This window comes from Pleurodeles waltl, chromosome 1_2 (genome assembly GCF_031143425.1).
Source record: "Pleurodeles waltl isolate 20211129_DDA chromosome 1_2, aPleWal1.hap1.20221129, whole genome shotgun sequence".
NCBI classification, from domain to species: domain Eukaryota; kingdom Metazoa; phylum Chordata; class Amphibia; order Caudata; family Salamandridae; genus Pleurodeles; species Pleurodeles waltl.
The window spans coordinates 1,109,603,770-1,109,622,393 of NC_090437.1; the positions used below are offsets into that span (position 1 = coordinate 1,109,603,770).

At 37.9% G+C, this 18,624-nt stretch overlaps 1 protein-coding gene across 2 annotated transcripts in view; it reads right to left on the bottom strand.

Annotated features, from left to right (window-relative positions):
- The window catches only part of SLIT2 (slit guidance ligand 2), a 598,494-nt gene that overhangs the window by 222,686 nt on the left and 357,184 nt on the right, over positions 1 to 18,624 (bottom strand). For both annotated transcript variants that reach the window (XM_069202176.1, XM_069202175.1), the window contains exons 6-8: positions 17,394 to 17,465; positions 5,070 to 5,141; positions 3,373 to 3,536 (exon numbers count right to left, since the gene is read on the bottom strand). In XM_069202176.1, coding sequence (XP_069058277.1) covers positions 3,373 to 3,536; positions 5,070 to 5,141; positions 17,394 to 17,465 — 308 coding nt within the window. The remainder of the gene's footprint in view (positions 1 to 3,372; positions 3,537 to 5,069; positions 5,142 to 17,393; positions 17,466 to 18,624) is intronic.

Below are 18,624 nucleotides of genomic sequence, written 5' to 3' on the forward strand. Positions count from 1 at the left end.
TCAAAATGCCAATTAACAATATTTTAAAAGTAAAATGTCTTTGGTGTAAGCCCTGGACACTAGCACACATTCATATACTGCAATGGCAAACCATCTACAAGGCTGAAATATCAATTTGAAGGAGCAACTGACTGTTTTTCAATCTAAAGTAAAAGGAATGATAACTTGCCTTCTTCCTCATCTAGAAGACATCAATAAAGGGAAAAACAGAGAAAGTGGGTTAGCTTTGAAGAGTTAGTCATTCTGTTAGGAACACACAAAAACATACTAGTATATGCAGACATAATTCTGAAGGAGACTGTAGTGCTTTGAAGATGTGAACCATGCAGTGTGAACCATTTAGGCCCTGATTATGAGTGGATCAGAGATTTCCAATCCATGCGCAAACCCCTGTTGCGTATTGGTCGAAATTCTGAGTTACAGAGAGTTTTTACTCCACCCATATTACTATGTGCGGCTAAGTTCTTACTTTTTGGTAAATTTCAATATATTATACTTGCTGGAATTTAGCAGGGGAAAAGAGTAGGGTATTTACTGTGATATGGGGATTTGGGCGCAATAAACACTAAAATCTGCATGCTATTACCAAAAAATGCAGAATACCTGCAGTTTATCACACCCAATAAAATCTGAAACCTGGGGATTCAAATTTTATCTGGTGCAATAAATATCACTCGTGATCAGGGCCTTAGACACCTTTAACATTTCATTTATGACGTTGAATTTCTTATTAAAGCTTGATAGGTCCCGACATTTATAATTTTATTCTATAAGGATAATGTTGAGATATTAATAAGTCAAATAAATACAGTTTCACAGACAATTCGGTTTACATGAAATATATAGATAACAATGACTAACTGCAAATACATCACTGTGCCTTAAGTTAGCTACAATGACAAATCTACAACATTAATGTATTGGAATGCAGATAAAGCCCTGCAGCATTCTAGAAATGTTTGTGTGCCAATAGTCTGCAAACGTTCTTGGCAGAGAAAATCTCAAACAACATTAGTCACTAATAAATGTTTTATATGGTATAACTAGGCATATGTTTTGTTTACAATGACGACCACATCAGACAAAATACATGAAAAACAAGCACAGAAATCTTATGGCGACCACAGTTGAACTTTGTTTTACAAGTTGGACACATCAGGGAAATTCTGCATATCTACCTAAACAAGGCACAAAAAAGTACATGTTTTACAGCTAAAAGTGTAAGTTAAGTACTAGAAGCGTGTTAAATTTAAATTCTGCGGCCAGAATTCGACAAGCCTCAGAATCATGTGGTTACTGAAAATGGAAAATAATAATTGTTTTTGTCCAGTTTGAGCTCTGGCACAATCTACCGGTAAAATAATTTTATGTTGCGAAATTATCCAGGGAAAGTCAGTTTGCATTTTTTTAGCAAAATAAATGAAACATTTTTAAAAAGTTTCGTTTATTTTAAAACGGAAAAAGTAAAATTTCCTGTTTTTAATCCTGAAATAGTTGCCAGAAAACCTGCATATTTCAGGATGGCCTTCACGCACTTTTAAGAGATATGACCTACACTTTCTCAGTCCACTATTTAAATCTAATTTATAAGACAGTGGGATTGCCTAGCAGCCAAGTTTTAACTCAGAGCTCAAAAAGTTGTAGGTTTGAATCCCCGGTGGGCAATCTCAGCCCTTCATCCTTTCCAATATGATAAAATGGGTTCTAATTAGTTAGGTAATAATAAGGCCTAATGTTAACACATCCAGAAAAAATACATTGTGATATATGATAATCACTTTGTCATTATTGTTATAGACTTTAGTGCATTTGTAGCAAATTATTATCAAATTGTTCCAAAAACAGACTTCTTTTTATTGCTGGCTCTATACATTGCCTTTCATTGCTACACTTTCTTTGGTGATAATTTCCTTGTTTCCGAAAAGTTTATCCCCCTTTGATGCACACAGCCTAATGCCTTCCATCCTCCTTCTGTTACAATGCTCTGTTGTGTTGCTTATAGATTACTAATATCCATATTTGTATATATACACTTAATACCTACACGCAGTTACATTTTTCATCAATGATGCACAAAATGTGTTCAGGTGAAAAAATACTCACTGCTTTTTATTGCTAGCTACAGGGGTCATACACTGTTCTCGTGCAGAGTGTGCTGTATGAGAAAACACCACATTATATATTTCTATTTCAATGATGACATGCCTTTCTGTTATGTACTCTTGTGTCTCAATGGTAACACCCAGGCTCCTCTTAAGAATGGCACGCTTAAGTGTGTTTAAAGAATCTATCTTTGAGGCATAAATGGTAAAGTTTGTAATAAACCACGTGTGTAGGACACAGGGTTTTGAAGGAGAACCTTTGGTTCAATACTTGTAAATATCTCTATCTGTCCCACTTCGTATGAGAGACGCTCACCAAGGCCAGAGTGTTTTTTCTCTGCCTTCTGACACTTCTGCTAGTCTGGCCTACAAAAAGGAATAGGAAAAATTAAAAAAATAAAAATAAAAAACAATGACATCGGGAAAAGCCGACTGTTCGAATCAATGGAAAAGTGAATAGTCAAACCAGTCCCTTGAGAGAAGCACTTTCCTTACCACGGGTTTTAACAAGGTGAATCACAGAGATACTTTTGTTGTCTCTTTCCTCAAGAAGAGAACATATTTTGAGTTTTTTTAAATTTGAAAAGTCCTCCTATTCAAAAGATGATCTTATTGTGTTGTACTGTACAACCCTTTAATTTACAGAATGGCCCTCTACATTTATATGTGAGGATTTGATGTGTTCTTCAATATGTTGCAAAAGAGGTTATGCTGTAAAAGGTAAATTGTCTTTTTGTTTTTTCGTTTACATCGGAAATCTTTTTTTTTTAAACTGCTTTAGAAAAGAGTGAGAAAAAGCTTAGATAATGAGAAGTTGCCCTCTTGCCCTGCTCCAAACGAAAGTAGCAAATTACTCATTCTTCATAATTATCAATCTGAAAGAAAACAATGCTTACTCGAAAATAGTTGAAGAAAGCATTGGCATACATTATACAGTCTTTTTCCAATCAAGGCACACACGTTGTTTTCTAAACTTAGATACAATTTAGGTGAAAATATCTGTATATAGGCTCCAGGTGATTAGAGAAAACAGCTTCCTAATGAGAACATATGCAATGTGTGTACCACTTTTTTGCACACACCGTATCACAAGTTATTGGTTGCTTGACAAATCATCCTATCTGATATGAAACTGAATATCTTTAATCAGGCTTAAGGCAGAGTGACACACTATGTTTTACTTGGGACAATGCACTATGCTGAAATTGGGGAAAGACAGATTTCACAGAGTAAGTTTGCAATCACAATAGTGCATTCAATTATTACGTACCACTGCACACAAACTCTCGCTTTTGAACTTCCGCTACATTGTGTCCCCTCAGGTGGGTAGGTCCCATACACTGGGTGTAGAGGCCGACTCGTGGCCGCTGGCGTAGCCAATCCGATAACCAGGCGAGGTGGCAGTCGCAGTACAGGTTGTTGGAATGGAGCCGACTACATGAAAGGGGACACACACAGTCAATAGGTCTAGATTAGTGAGGGCAAGGAACAACAGCTTTTCACAACTGGTGGATAACAAGGGTCTCACTCTCATTTAGCATTGTTTAAGTATACATTTTGGATCTTCTCTGCAGGCTTTTTCTCCACGCATTTATTCACATTTAGTAGGCAAACACATTTTAGCTCTGGCCTGAATAATGTGATGAGAAAACCGACGTTTGCTAACATAAAATTAGGTCTTTGAGATTCCTGTCCACTTTCTCCATTGTGAGCGAAACTAACTTACACGAGGTCTTTGAAAACAGCCATGGAATTCTTTTGCACAAAGGGGAGGAAAAGACTGAAGGGTTTGAAGTAAATCGCCCCGTAGGGGCAACAGGCTGACAGCAAGAAGAAGAAATAAATGTTAATAAAAGATCTGGCTCCCAATTAGAAATATCAGTAAGTCTTGTCTTTATGAGGCTCTATAGAAACTGCCTACTAAATCCTTTTAGCAGGTCACATTCGTTTTCTGCTGAACAAGGCCGAATAATAATCCGATATAAAACACTCCTTTCACGTCCCTTTTCAGCTTCCTTCTCTTTTTGTTTAATCACAGTAAAGGGGATTAGCTTCTTGTGGCCCCTGGGGACCCATCCTCACTGCAAAGCCTGAAATTAAAAGACACAAATGGCAGCGAGGGAAAGAATTAAGCCAGTCACCTCCCTGTTGGCGGGGAGTGGCCAGGGAGCATGGCTCCTCTCCAAGAGGTAAAAAGCACTTTGCCTTCAATAAAATATAAGACAAATGTATTCACTAAATTAGGTAAATTACTCCAGAACGGCTCTCGTGGTTTTCCAAACTACAGAGAAGGACATATGCCTCTATAAATCACAATATTGCTCCCACAATCCTCTATAAAAAGTAATACCTTTTAATCCGGAGCACTCAATCCTAACCAAATAACAGTAATGGATATTAAAACAAGATGCTCAGTCCAGAAATCTAATTTCATTTTGCTAAGGTTTCAGGAGGCAGAGTTTTGTTTAATTGGATCGGATGGCTGTAGAGAAGTAAAGCTTAATATTCCCCATTTATCTGAGCGGACAGTCGGATTAAGGGTCATCCTAATGGAGCAACAAAAGTTCTTAGTGAATAAGAAAACTTCAGTCTTTCTTAAAAGAACCCCTTCAGGGAAGAGAAAAGGACAGTTTTATTTACATAGTCACCCACTTCTAACAATAATCAACACCAGTTTTCTACAATGATCCTTTGATATTGTCTGCTTCGGTTTTGAGACCTACTGTGACATAATTCCAATGACGGCCCCATTAAGTAATCTTTTCACCATTAAATGAAGTTTTTATATCTGTTTTATCAGCTCAGAATGAAGAAAAAAATCTCAAAGGATGCACTAGTTCGATAAAACACCCCTGCTATGTAACAGCAGCAGTGCTGGGAAATGCTGGCACCATTTGTCTGGGATAAGTAGTTTGGCTGGGCCGGACAAATGGTGAGGTCAACAGTTTAACCCCGACTTGTACTCACAAGGTTCGGAGTTTAGGCATGTGGTTGAAGCTCGCCACCGAGAGTCGAGTGATGTTGTTATTGTTGAGCGTGCTGTAAAACAAGAAAGGCACATGGTCATTACAATCAAGGATGTCCATCCCACATACAAGATAGTGATAGCGTTTAGTTGTTTATTCTTTTATTTAGAGAACAAAGGAAAATACCTGCTGGAAACAAACAAGATAGTTAGTCGGAGACTATAGCTGCTTTCAATGTAATTGGTCTCTCTGGCACCCTACTTGTAGGATAAACTTCCTTCTGAGCCCTACATTTAGAACAAACTGCCCACCAGGGGCAGGGTCTCGGCACTCGTCGGGGGTTTATACCTTTTTAGAACATAGGCCTTGGCTAAAGTTGACACCCATTCTCCTATTAATCACAGGTCTAAGATAATTCACTAAAATGAATGGGGGCAGGATGACCACACAGGACACCGTTCTATTAATTTCTTCTCAGTCAGTCACCAGGAGACGTCAGTGCTGGGCAGTTCTGAAACAAATGGGGGCATCACATCCAGGTATTCACAGGCACTATTGTGGTGCTTAGGCAGATACAATAGTGATGAGGTTGGCTACCTCCTGGATTCTAACAATCTGATGCTCAACGTTGATCTCAGTTTAGAGAGATGTCCAGCAATCTCTAGGGCGGGGCAGTTAATAAATGTGTTTCCTAATCTCTAAGATTTGATGCAGCTAATGTCATAACTTGGTCTACATGTTTCTTCAGTGTGTTGAACAGTGACCAGGAAAGGCATCTTAGCTATTTCCTTTAACAGGAGTAGACATCTGCATGGAAAAATATAATTTACCTTTCCAAATACCTACTACTGCTGACTCAAAGCAATCAGCGCCTGAGTCAACAAGACAATATTGACTCCTCATCTGTTGCATGGTGGTGGCCTCTGGTCCTGCGTTATTTCAGAAAATATTTTCAGTACAATCCACTTCCTGGTCTCAATAGAAAAACATGTCTTACACAATAAGAAAGTAAACCCTGATTGCTAACTGTAGGAGGAGTGGAAGCATGAAAGAAAAAGACTCATAGGAGGCACGAAATAACCTATTCACCCTTGTACTTTTTAATAAAGAAACTTGGACAGAAAAAGCTTACAAAATGTAGACATACATCGTGGTTTATACACCTATTGCTAGATACAGTATTCTGCTGTTACTTAGGATTAGGTGTACAGTCTCTGGATAGCTCTGAAAATACTTTCAGGGGTTTGATATCTTTTCTCCAGTATGCATTACCCATTAGATGAAGATATTTGCTGCGTAAAACATATACTCATTTAATTAAACAAACAGTAAATTATTTATAAAGCCTTTGTAACTAAACCAAAGGAGCCTGATACACCATGCAAATGCAACCTGTAAATAAGTGCCTATGCTGTGAACAGTCGGTTTGCTTCACTAACTACTATAGAAGTTTCATCTGAGAGGTTCCAATAGACATTAAAGAGTCTGACCCATATAAAACCGCGAAAACACTTTCAATTGTGTTCAGTTGACTCCAAGCAGTACTGGCATGTATATTGTGGTGATGGCGAATGCACCTCAACTCAAGACACATGAGTGAAATGTCTCTGCAGTAGCTTTATGGAAAGTGAACATAAGGACACAGTACCAAAATACAATACAGAATTGAACGTTCAGGAGGTGAAGTCTTGGAATAATCAATCACTTTGTTTACGGAGGCAGAGTAGAGGTACCCAAGGAGTAGCCAAAGGTAGGTAATGCAAACAAGGTATATGCCTGAAAAGAGGCCCAACCCATGGAATGTTTGATAGTTCAACATTTCCTATTTTTTTATCCTTATGTTGCCCTGCTCCTTTTTAAACTATATTGAGCAAATTTATTGAAATGGTGTCATAATAGGAAATCAAGCTTGTCTCTTCCAGTGAGTTGAATATGGGCAAAATGGTAAAATAAATATAAAATCAAAATATTTAGAACTCTGTAAACCACTTGTCAATAATTGTGATTATTAAACTCATTATTAAATATACAATCTATTATCATGACAGTTGGATTCACTGTGTGACCTTTATTGCTAAGGGATTTAACCAGCAAAGAGGTCATAAACTCAGGGTGTCACTGAAACTCAATGCAAGTAGGTGGGTGGCACACTGGTCACATATCTGTCCCAGTTATCCCTAGTGTATAACAGTAAATACAGTTCAAGGTATTCCATAGCTTATAATCTTCTTGTGGTCACTTGAGTGCTGAAGTGCAGCTAGTGCCGTTAGCCCTTCCCATCAGTGTTTCATCTTTTGAACCCTTTAGAAGGGCAAATAATTCTTTGGTGGGAGAACATAACCAGCTGGTTAATGTCTCTGGATAATTACCAACCAGCTCAAAAGTGCAGTCTCTCACTATAGAAATTGAACATGAGCTCCCCCCACTGGCAAGTTCCTGTATATACACTGCCAGAGGGTAGAGTTGCACACACTGGTCACAGGTTTGTCTCAGTCCTCCCCAGTGCATCATGGTACTCAATACCTATGGTTGTTATGTGAAAGAAGGCATACATTTATGTAGGGTTCTGTGTACCTTTTTGCATATATTGCTCATCAGAAAAATGCTCATAGTTAAACTGATCATAAGTGAGTTTTATTTATTTATATTTTTAGCAATTTATTATTTATGGAGCTTCAGTCAATAGAGCATCTTGGTACTAAAAAGAATAGAACAGTCTTTGGAGAACCAGAAATGGCAAGGATTTCAATTAATTTCTAAATGACAGTTGTTCTTTGATGCTGCTTAAGTCTAAATGGTAGTCTACCATACTATGGGCACTAAGGTAATGATAGATTTGCCTCCAGGAGGTATAGCTGATCATATTAGTGCTCGTTAAGGAGGTATAGCTGATCATATTAGTGCTTGTTAAATCTTTCACTGAAGCAAGATTATGCTTTTATACCAGATTTTGTATATCAGACAAGCAGTGAAATTGAAGGACTGGGTGAAATTATCCTTTTTTTTAACCACAAGCCCTTCCAAATAGAAAAGATTGGAATAAACTGAATAATCAGGTAGACCAAGAAAACGTCTATTAGTACAGTCGATTTTTGAGAGTTTTGGCATCTCTCATTTGATCATTTCTATATCAATTCCTTACTGTTTGTTTGTCATTACCAGCTGTGACGACTAAATTTTATCCATGTGTTTTTGTCAGGTACAAAATTAAGGCTTGATGCTTTGAAATACTCACTGTCATCTAAAAAATGAAAAACATGCAAAACAATGAGAACCATTTATATTATAAATGACACTACTATTTTATGCCTTGTCTCTGTGTCTATTTTAGTAGAATTGCAGCAGTGCTAAATAGTAGGCAAACAGATTCAGAATGTGGGTACAAATACAACGATAATCACTATACATGTTACCACCTGTACCGATGAATGCTCAAATAACACACTGCGGTCAAGAAACATTTATACACTAAGGGCTTCACTTCGAGTTTGGCGGATGGGAAAGCCTGTCTGGCAAACTCCCGACAGGGTGGCCGCTGCCTACGCGTCAACCTCCCCACCAGAGTCATTACGAGTTTCCCACTAGGTTGGAGGTCAGAAACCTGACTTTCCGCCTGCAGGTCTAGTGGAAAATAAGCCACAGCATTGTCTCCACCTCATAATTGAGACAGCGGCAATGCAGTCGCCAGTAGGGTGCTGGGCAGGGGGGCCCCTGAACCTGCTATCTGTCAGCCTTTTCATTGTGGTGTTACCGCCAAGAAAAGGCTGGCGGAGAACAAGGTCGTAATCCGCCACCGCCAGTCCACCGTGATCCATGATCCTGGCAGAGATAGCAGTTCCCTGGTGGTATAACCACCAGAGTTGTAATGTGGTGGTCGGATCGCCACACTCGTAATGACCCCCTAAGACTCTGGAAAATAATGGAATGTACTGCACAACTTTAAAGCCTATTCTTATAATTCAAAGGTAGACAGATGAATGTGCAATTTATTCCATGTTTTGTGGTGCTTCTCTCTAGTGATACAATTACTGTCATTTTTGCAAAAATTATTGTATTGTTTTTTTTACATGTCAGTATATATCACGCAAGTACAACATAACTTCTAGGAAAAGTTTTGATGTATTATGCTATATTCATTTGTACAGCGCACTAATCACCCGAGAGGGTATTCAGGCGCTTGGTCATGTGTGTAGTGTTGTGGTCCCTGAGGTGCTTATATGAAGAGCCAAGTCTTCAGCTTCTTGCAGAACTCAAGAAGTGAGAAGGGGGCTGATGTGTTTTTTTTCGGAGGATAAATAGCTCTTCAACTTCTTTTCTATGTAATTTTGTAAATATTTTATTTTCGACTAACAATTTCTGTGAGAAATGACAATGCTGTTTTTATTTAAAAAAACACACTTGGCATAAATTCATAGACTGTAACACATATACATTTTTCGAAGACTAAATGGCTCTTAAATTACTTATCTATGTTACTTTGTTAATATTTCCAAAAATCACTGAAAATAATCATTCTAGCTGCACTGAAGTTCATTGTCCTCATTTAATTGTATTTTCCCATATAAGATGAAAAGAAAGGAACCTCAAAACGTTACTCATATGTGACCAAATTGTGTAAATCAGCCCTTCTTTCTAAATGTTAATAATTATGATTTCAAAGTTGCTTTAAATATTACACATCAGAAGCAGCGGGTCTGGTGATTACCATGAAAATGAAGAAATCTTGGCAATTTGAGTATAATTCAATTCTAATACCACTCAGTTTGTAACCTGAACTGTCTGGTAAATGATCCATGAATTTGTTTGTGGAATGTATTTCTATCATTAGCTCACTTTGGCTCAGTTGCAGACCTATGGACAAATCTGCACCTTCTTCCAAACATTTAAAGCAATTTCGTGGCACTTACAGATACAATTTCGATAATCAATCTATTGTAATATTCTTCACTGGTACACTGTATTTTGTGCTAGGAATTTATTATTTTGATGGCTGTTTCTAGGTCCAAAGTCATCAGAAGGGAATTTAGAGCTGCTGTCAATTTTCCACAGACTGTAGCTTTGTCTCCTCTTCACACTAAAAGCAGCACTGCAAAACTCAAACAAATTTGATTCATTTTTGATGGGTTAGAGTTAGTTTAAGAAACCGGGTGTAGCTATGTGAATATCGGCCAAATTCCTTTTAGTAAAAAGCTTACAAATTTGGTGATATTAAGACAGATAAAAGTATTTAAATCATCTTAATGAAAACATTCAAGGTTTGAGGCTCCAGGTAGGGTAACAGAATATTATAGCCTAAATATCGTCTGATAAAAACGTTGTTTTTTTAAACACTGTTCACAACAAATATCCTCCCAGTGGAGTTAATAATCAAAACAAGTGCTCTTAAAGGAGCTATACTTCAGTAAACAATATTCAGGCAATAATATTTATATCAGAAGAAAGTTTTGTTAGGGATATTCTGACAATCAACCAAGCATCATAACTTCTAAATGCAGCACCAAACACTATAAAGGATAAACATTCAAGCTCATGGTGTATTTAATAATAAATGCACGTTTGCTTCGATGGACTTGAAAAAGGACATATTTTATCAATCTGAGATGAAAGTTAATTAATATTGGAATCATGAATATAGGTAAAGGAGCTTCACTTAAGCTTTACTTTGCTTGTTTTTTTTACACAATAAAGTTTATAGTTATTAACTTTTTGTTGGAAATACATGAAAAATTGTCCACGTACTGTTGGCCATAAAATCACAAACGACTGAATGATTAGGTACACTTCAGTATTACCTATGCTAGGTCTCTGGGTACTGCTCCCAAAAAAGTTTTTAGTGAACCTTTTAAATATGGGTAACTTTAAATATGCATTGGTTAATGGTGAGTTTTGATTATTTTTATGGCCTTCGTACCCAGGTGGTTTTTTGCACATGACGAAAGCGACTAAAATTTCAGCCCTGATGAAGTCATTTGACGAAACAAGTGTTGGCTGTGAGGTCGTTATGGAAATGATGGACTAATTAATAAGACGGTGAGGTCGTCATGGAAAAGATGGACTATTAACTAAAGAATGGGAACTCAACATGACTATGAAGTGAACTTGGAAATGATGGACTAATAATAATCGAATGGGTATACAACTTTGAATTGAAGAGAATTGTGGGAAGAATAAAACACATATGTGGAGACATGATGAATAAAAACATGGACTAATAATATTGGATGTAGCTGTGACCAATATTTTGATTTTGAGTAGTGTGTGTGATAAGGAATGAAGATAGGGTCTTTTGAATATAAGAAGCTTTTACATAAATGTTAACGCCTTTCTCTGATGTCACTGCTGGTGATTTTATATACTTAATGTGATATTGAGGTTTTTTTTTTCCATTGTTGTTATATTTACGGTTAACAACTGACCCTAGATATATTGTAGTATAAGGTGATAATAACGAGTGCCACAGTATTGCTGTATATTTTATTGATTGACTTGTCTAATCAATGTAGGGGACTTTGAGGGTGCAATCCCCACTGTAGTGCACCGTTGTATACTATTATGTTAAACTAACATCATCCAAATCACTTAGTGCGCCACTTCTCCCTGTACTAGACACCCCCTTTTGGCAGCAGTCACAAAAAAGTAATCTCTTGATCTGTAACGTTTTCATAATTTTGGTCACAAATGCTCTTACAAAGAAATGTTACTTAAAACAGTAAAACATATTTTAACCAATTTACAAAATTACTCATTTGCTGAAGCAATATTTTGGGTTTTGTCTTGTTTGCACTTTATCCACAAAACATAAACAGCTAAAGATTTTCAAAGGGATTTAAAGGATGAACCATACATACAACCATCAAGTGAATTCAAGCCCGCAATTAGGAAATATAGCTCAGAAATGTGAGAAATATTAAAATTATTTGTGTTTTTTAAGACTAATATATTTTATTCTTTTTCTTACATTTAAGTCTATAAGAGAGATTTTTGAATGGTTTGGGAATAAACTATTTCCCAGTAAAGCATTTTCATTATTTTTTTCAGGTATACTATGCTTTTTTATCTAAACATACTGTAAATTTTTTAAAGAATGGGCAGATTCGTGTGTGATATATTGCAAAAAATCCTGATTACATTGAAAATATCATATGTCATAACCAAACACCTTACATCATCAATTGTATTGAAAACCTTTGATGTATTTGTCGGTTTTTCATTTATATTTGCATTTATGTAATAACGTTCTATTAACTGTAGGTTCTTCCCATGAACGTTACGCCTTTATTTAGGTGTTTTATTGTGAAAGCAGTGACAATAGCAAACCCTACATGGTCTCTTTCGCTATCCAGTGGAATGCCACACTAATAAGTAAATATTCTAATCCTGCCCACTTTCCTTCTCAAGAGGGCACAAGTAAAATTTCACCAGTTCATTGACTTTTTGTAAATCGAGTAGCTTACCCAGGCGATAATAATAAGGCCTTTTACCTTAAGGGTATTTCAGGGAAGCACCTTTAAGCATGTACACCTGTGGGCTATGTAAATAGCCTCATAGTTTCAAGGTTTCAGAAGAGATATATCTGGGCTGTGGAAAGAAATTGATAGATGATAGTAAACAATTTTATTACTTAGATAAATAGGGCCTGATTCAAAAAGAAATCATAATCATTACAAGAGCAAAGATACAATTCTCCAATGTAGAGCTTTGCAACTGATGAATGCAGGGCTCAGGCGTGCATGTTCATTTCCATGGAGTTTCAGATTTAAGGGTATAAACATCGGGTACTCTCAAACATTTTTGTTTTGAAACGATTTTGCATGGAATATCCGCATTAAGGTAAAAATCTGCAGGCATTAGGTTAGGAAATTATTGATATCTCACCCAAAAAGTAAATGTAAAAGCTATTCTTCACGTTGAAAACCAGATAGTGTTAATGTGTATGAAGTACAAAATGATGAGGTAGTAGTCTCATAAAATGTGCCACATTATGCTGCATAATTTGCCTTTTCTAATTTAGTCAACTATGCTACATAAATTGGTCCTTTTCTGCCCCATTGTTCCATTGGCTCTGATATAATAACGTAAAAGGCATTGCAATTGTTTGTGAATGCTGTCAAAAATATAACTCTAGGTGTTCGATTCATTTTCATAGACCACTCCCCTACAAACATCCACTAGCTGTCCTATACAACTGATAAAAAGTTGGTATTTTGGACAGAGCTTGTATTTTTGTAAGTGACATTTCAGCCAGCTAAGAGACACTTAACTTACCTTTATGAAATAGAATGGATTTCGTTTTTGGAATTTTCTACATTTTCTTCACATAGGACAATTTGCAAATTTTGTATTTTTGGACTCTTGCCCTTAGTGACAAGACTCAACATACAGACACATTTTGTTAAATGTCACATCTTTAACACCAAGCCAGCGGGAATGCTTGCAGAAGTATGTTTCAATGGTGTTAGTGTTTACAGGTCTTTTGGGTAGCACACATCTCTTTAAACGTCTGGCCACTGAATGAATATATATTAAATGAGCGTCTTGTTTCTGAAAAAGTTGTGTGCCCTGTACATTTGTGTACAATGTGAATATGTCAATTTAAAAAAAATGAATATGGCACTGCGACCATAATCCTCAAACAATGAAAAGACAACAATTAATATAAAAAATAATTAGATACACCTTTGATTGAATAGAAAATATGAAATCAGATGATGTGTCCGAATATGGACTACCAAATGCAGCATCATTTAGACATTGGACACATTTATCAATAGAAGCTTTAGTGGTCATTTCAATAAATTGAATTCTTGATTTCAGAATATGGAAAAAAAATTGCACTTCCTGTGACACCTGACATTAATTTATCTGTTGAAAAAAAGTTTAACAGTGGGATAGATCTCTAGGATAACTTGACATTTCTTACAACGGGGACAACTTGGCCTGGGGAGTGGTCATGCTGAGAAACAATGGCAGACAAAATAAAGATAGGTAAACACTCAACTGCAAAACACGGATAACGGTGAAGCTATCAAGTTAGTATATTCCAGGAATGCGTTGATCCTTAAACATATCCTGAGTCCAGAACATGTGTTAAATGTTACTACCCACATGTAACATATTTTATTCTCCTGCTCCGTCTGCCAATGAATTATTCTGGAATACACAGAATACATAGCACGGGTAATATGATTATTTTGATAATATGATTGGTTTGGACAATTTGGTTTCCTTGGCGTTTCTGTTTCAACAAAACATAAAATACAAAACATAAAAATCTAGTTTTTTTCCATAGAGGCCTATATTTGGAATTAAAATCGGTTTCTAAGTCAGTCTTATTATGCACCATAATTGCTCAGAGAGCTGTTTGACAGAATTGCTTAAATTGCCAAAGGAGTTGTTTCTGGCAGCACAGCTAAACCCACAACTGTTAAACAATATATCCTCTTAAACCAAGTACCAGGAACAAAGTGAATATTATAAATTAGTGGTTCCCGTTTGCCTCATACGTTAAAAGAGATGATGTAAGAATCAAAACAAAAGGTTGACTGGCTCACACTTTTCCCTCCTTAATGCATCCACTTGGCCTAATTCTATATGAGTTAAGTTTGGTATTGTTGTGATAGTGTTTAGTGCATATTTAAAAACTAATTTAAATAATATAGTAGGCACTGTATCCGCTCTCAAAGTAGAGGAAAACTGTGGATATGGTCACATTTATTTGAAGAGATTCAGGTTGATCGAGAGTGTACACAGTTGTTGACCCTATATAAGGAAAGCAAAAGCAAAACAGCTGTCAATTTAAGAATGTGCATTGTTGATTTTTAGAGTATTCATTTGGCTGGTTTTAAAGCACCGGTGTGTCGCCTTGTGAGGCCTGAGGTTCAGAAGATACAAGTAAGCAACACAAAGATCCACTGAGTCTGCTCTTGGACAGCACAGTCCTCATGGTGACTGTTGTTGGTGCCCGTATGTAATTAGGCTACAACTGCACCACACTAAACGTCCTTTTCTTTCTTACAACTCCATGTCCTCACACCCCATATTTTACTAAAATCCAGAAGTGAGTGCTAATTTGTGAAAGTTGAAATGGAGATGCACAGCATGAACACTGGTTGCTGGCTGGCCTGCACAGGTGGTCCACCTGGTGTAACCCCCCCAGCTTTTGAATGATATGGCAGACAAGAGTTGCCAAGCATGACGTTCGGAGCTCTGAGATGTAAATCAATTCCAAGTTGATATTAACGTGTGTAGTTGTATTTTTCCCAACATGTGCCTTCCACACACAAATATGAAGTGAGATGATGTGCTGTGGACCTCCTTAAAGCACAATGGGGTAGTCTAACAATCCAGTTGGTAACCAAACTAATTGCCACCTGTAGTGATATCACACCCCGTAGCAACAGATGCCAGAAATGTCTATATAAAACAAATGGCTTGTTTTGGTGTAGGCAGTCTTCGTTTTTTTCTTTCCTGTAAAGTTGAGTTTCTAGGGAACCTACATGCTAATAGTTTAGCAGGGCCAGCAGTGATTCCTGAAGCTAGGAAGGCACAGTAAAACAGAATACAGCTTGTGCAAAATTTGCATTGTGCTCCAGTACATTCATAATTTAAGACATCCTTTGCAACAACAATGAGCATCTAATTAACTACACTGTAAATACATATTCCTTAAGCACCGATTATTGCTGGGAGGTTTTTTTTTTAAAGGTGTTGGCCTAAATTTCAGCAGATACATGTTAAGACGACAAAATATTTGCATACCTGTTCCAGCAGTCCAACACACCTTCCATCATATTTAAATGATAGTGAATAGTACATGCTTTATACGTTTATGTAAGCCCTAGTGCTGGCACATCATATTTCTGAAACCATATACTAAATTCCCTATTAATTTTCTTGACACTGCACAGAAATCCATTATCACTTTAGCCCTGGGTTTAGTAAAGTGGTGTCCAGTCTAGGAGTGCTGTGTTTGTGACTGCCCAACAACAATCCATTTTCTTGACCTGTGTGCAAGCAGTAAGCCAAAGGCACAAAATTCAGTCAAAAACGGTTCTTGAATTTGCAAGCAAAAATGTCTTGGGAAAGAACCAACAAAGGCACCACAATGCCTACAATTCGTAAACGTATTCAGACTGCACAAGAACACTGGCCATGTAAGCTCAGGTGTACTTTTGTTATGGTACTAAGGAATGACCGCATGTTGGGGTCTATGGTGCAGCTGTGACTCACAAAAGGCCATTTTTGTGGAGTTCACTAACTCCCTTCATGTTTGACTGTATAACGTGTATTTCGGTCCAAGAACCACACTACAATGACCTGATTTTTTTTAAACACATTGGAAGAAGAGGACTTGGGGGCTTTATTTCATTTCTCTAGCATCTTCCCCTGCTCGTGTTTTGTATTTGCAAAATCTTGGCATCGTTAAGCGGTGGAGCACGGTGCCTGGTAGACTATCACCAGAACTGTTCCTTTTGCCCCACGTGATCGCTTCACGCAGTCCTTTGCGCTAAGTAACACCAACAGGAAACGCTTATCGTGGGTGCCCGCCTCCCGCCATTGGCGCCCCCTCTCCATGCTCAATGGTTATTAAAGACTGTGACTTTCACCAACAGAAAGAATGCAAAGAATGTGCGCCGAGCACCGGATTCTTTCGCGAACCCGCGTTTTATTCTCATTAAACTTTGTATGTGGAGGTCAAAGGTCACTGAAGGTTATTTACTACCTTTCACCTCCTTCAGTAGCTTGGGAACAGCGCAGTACTGCAACGCAGTCTGAATAGCACTAGTCTGGATGCATGAACTGCTCCTACCACGATACCGTGCAACCGCAAATACGTATCCACCTGCTATGTGCAATACTATGCTCTGTGAAAAATGAAACAATCTTAAACGTAATTGGGATTCTGTCTGCGCAGCGGGAAAGGGAGAGAGCATTCTGCACTGTCAAATAATGAGATAGTTGTAACTAGAACTGCTCACCCACCCTTGAAGATGCATGAAACTCAACAAGACAAACTCCTGTAGGTTGTAAAATAGATACACATTTAACACGTGAATCGTTTCACGTCTTTTCTTTTTCTTAAGAACCGGGCGGCTTGCAATGCTCCCTTTAGCCCCCAAGCTGATTTTTAATGTGTCTTTCTGCAAGCAAGCACACCGCATACCGTCGGGGCGCTTTCCCTACACGGAGTGATGTTCAGTTTTTGTAGATAAGTGCTGATTTAAAAAAAAAAAAACTTCTGCAGAAGCTAAGGTATCCCTTTTACCATGAAACCCCTCGAGCCGAGAAAAGAAAGCGTAGTTACACATGCAGAGAGGATACTCACAGTACTTCCAGGTCGCGGAGCGCTCGGAAAGCCCCATCTTCAATGCAGCTGATCTGGTTGTAATCCAGTTGCCTGTGAAATAGAGCAGGGAGGTCAGCATAAACGATGTAAACAAAAGCGGCGTTGCGCGTGCAAAGGTGTCCTGACTGGTCGGCGGGACTGGGCAGCAGAAGCTAAACATCCGTGCTCCCGCCACAGCGCCGCGCGCCGGCTTCGGGTTGTCGCGCGCCATTCCGGCCTTGATGGCGCCCGCCACGGAGATCTCTCCGCTCCAACCTGCCCGCTCCGAGCCTCAGCTCACAGGAAGCCCCAGTAAATAATAACTGCACCTTATATTAAACGCCAAAGGAACTCAATTTCATTACATCAAGAAAAGCTATCCATTAGGAGCTCTCAGCGTCATCTCGCGAAACAATTTCATTAAGGTAAAGGACTGTAAATCACTTAATGTCACATGCATCCCCTCGGTGACCTAACAGAATCCATTTATCACAGGAGCCCAGCTGCATGTTAATTCCACTATCCTTGGCCAAGAAGCTTCACCCTCAGCAAAAAAAAAAAAAAAAAAACACACAAAAAACAGTTTCTTTTTGTTATAATTACTAGAATCTGATCTGAAAAAAGACGAAGAAACCCAGGATGGCCTTCTATGAACTCTTATTAGCACTCACTCGTCCTTTGGCAGCAACTACAGCTGGTGCCAACAAAACTCTCCTTGCACACTACACACAATTTTCAAATTATAACAGTATACACATATACCAGGTGCTTGAAACCCTAACATAAAGTCCGGTCTGCCAGGCCATACATACATTATTAATCTTTGAATATTAAGGACATGTAAGCTCGCGTTGTTGCAGAGGGTTTGCTTTTTTGATTTCGTTAAAATCGGCTGGGCTTCAAAGATAGAAAAAATAATTCAGATAATAAACCTTGACTGGTACCATAAAGCTATTTCAAACCTATTTTGATACTGCAGAGGCAAACGTGGAATTCTACTGCACAAGTCATTTTTGCCTCTTAAATCCAAATAGGAAAGATCCAAATTAGAGTGGCTTGCCCAGTGAAACTGCATACCTGGTAAATACCAAAAGTGAGTGCAGTATTTATTAGGTAAACAATCAGTGCCTCTTTCTGCTTCACACGTTTTGGAATGGGAATAACCTTAACAACATGTTATTTCCCATTTCCTGACGCACATGCTAGTGTCCATCCGGTCTGTGCCAGGTTT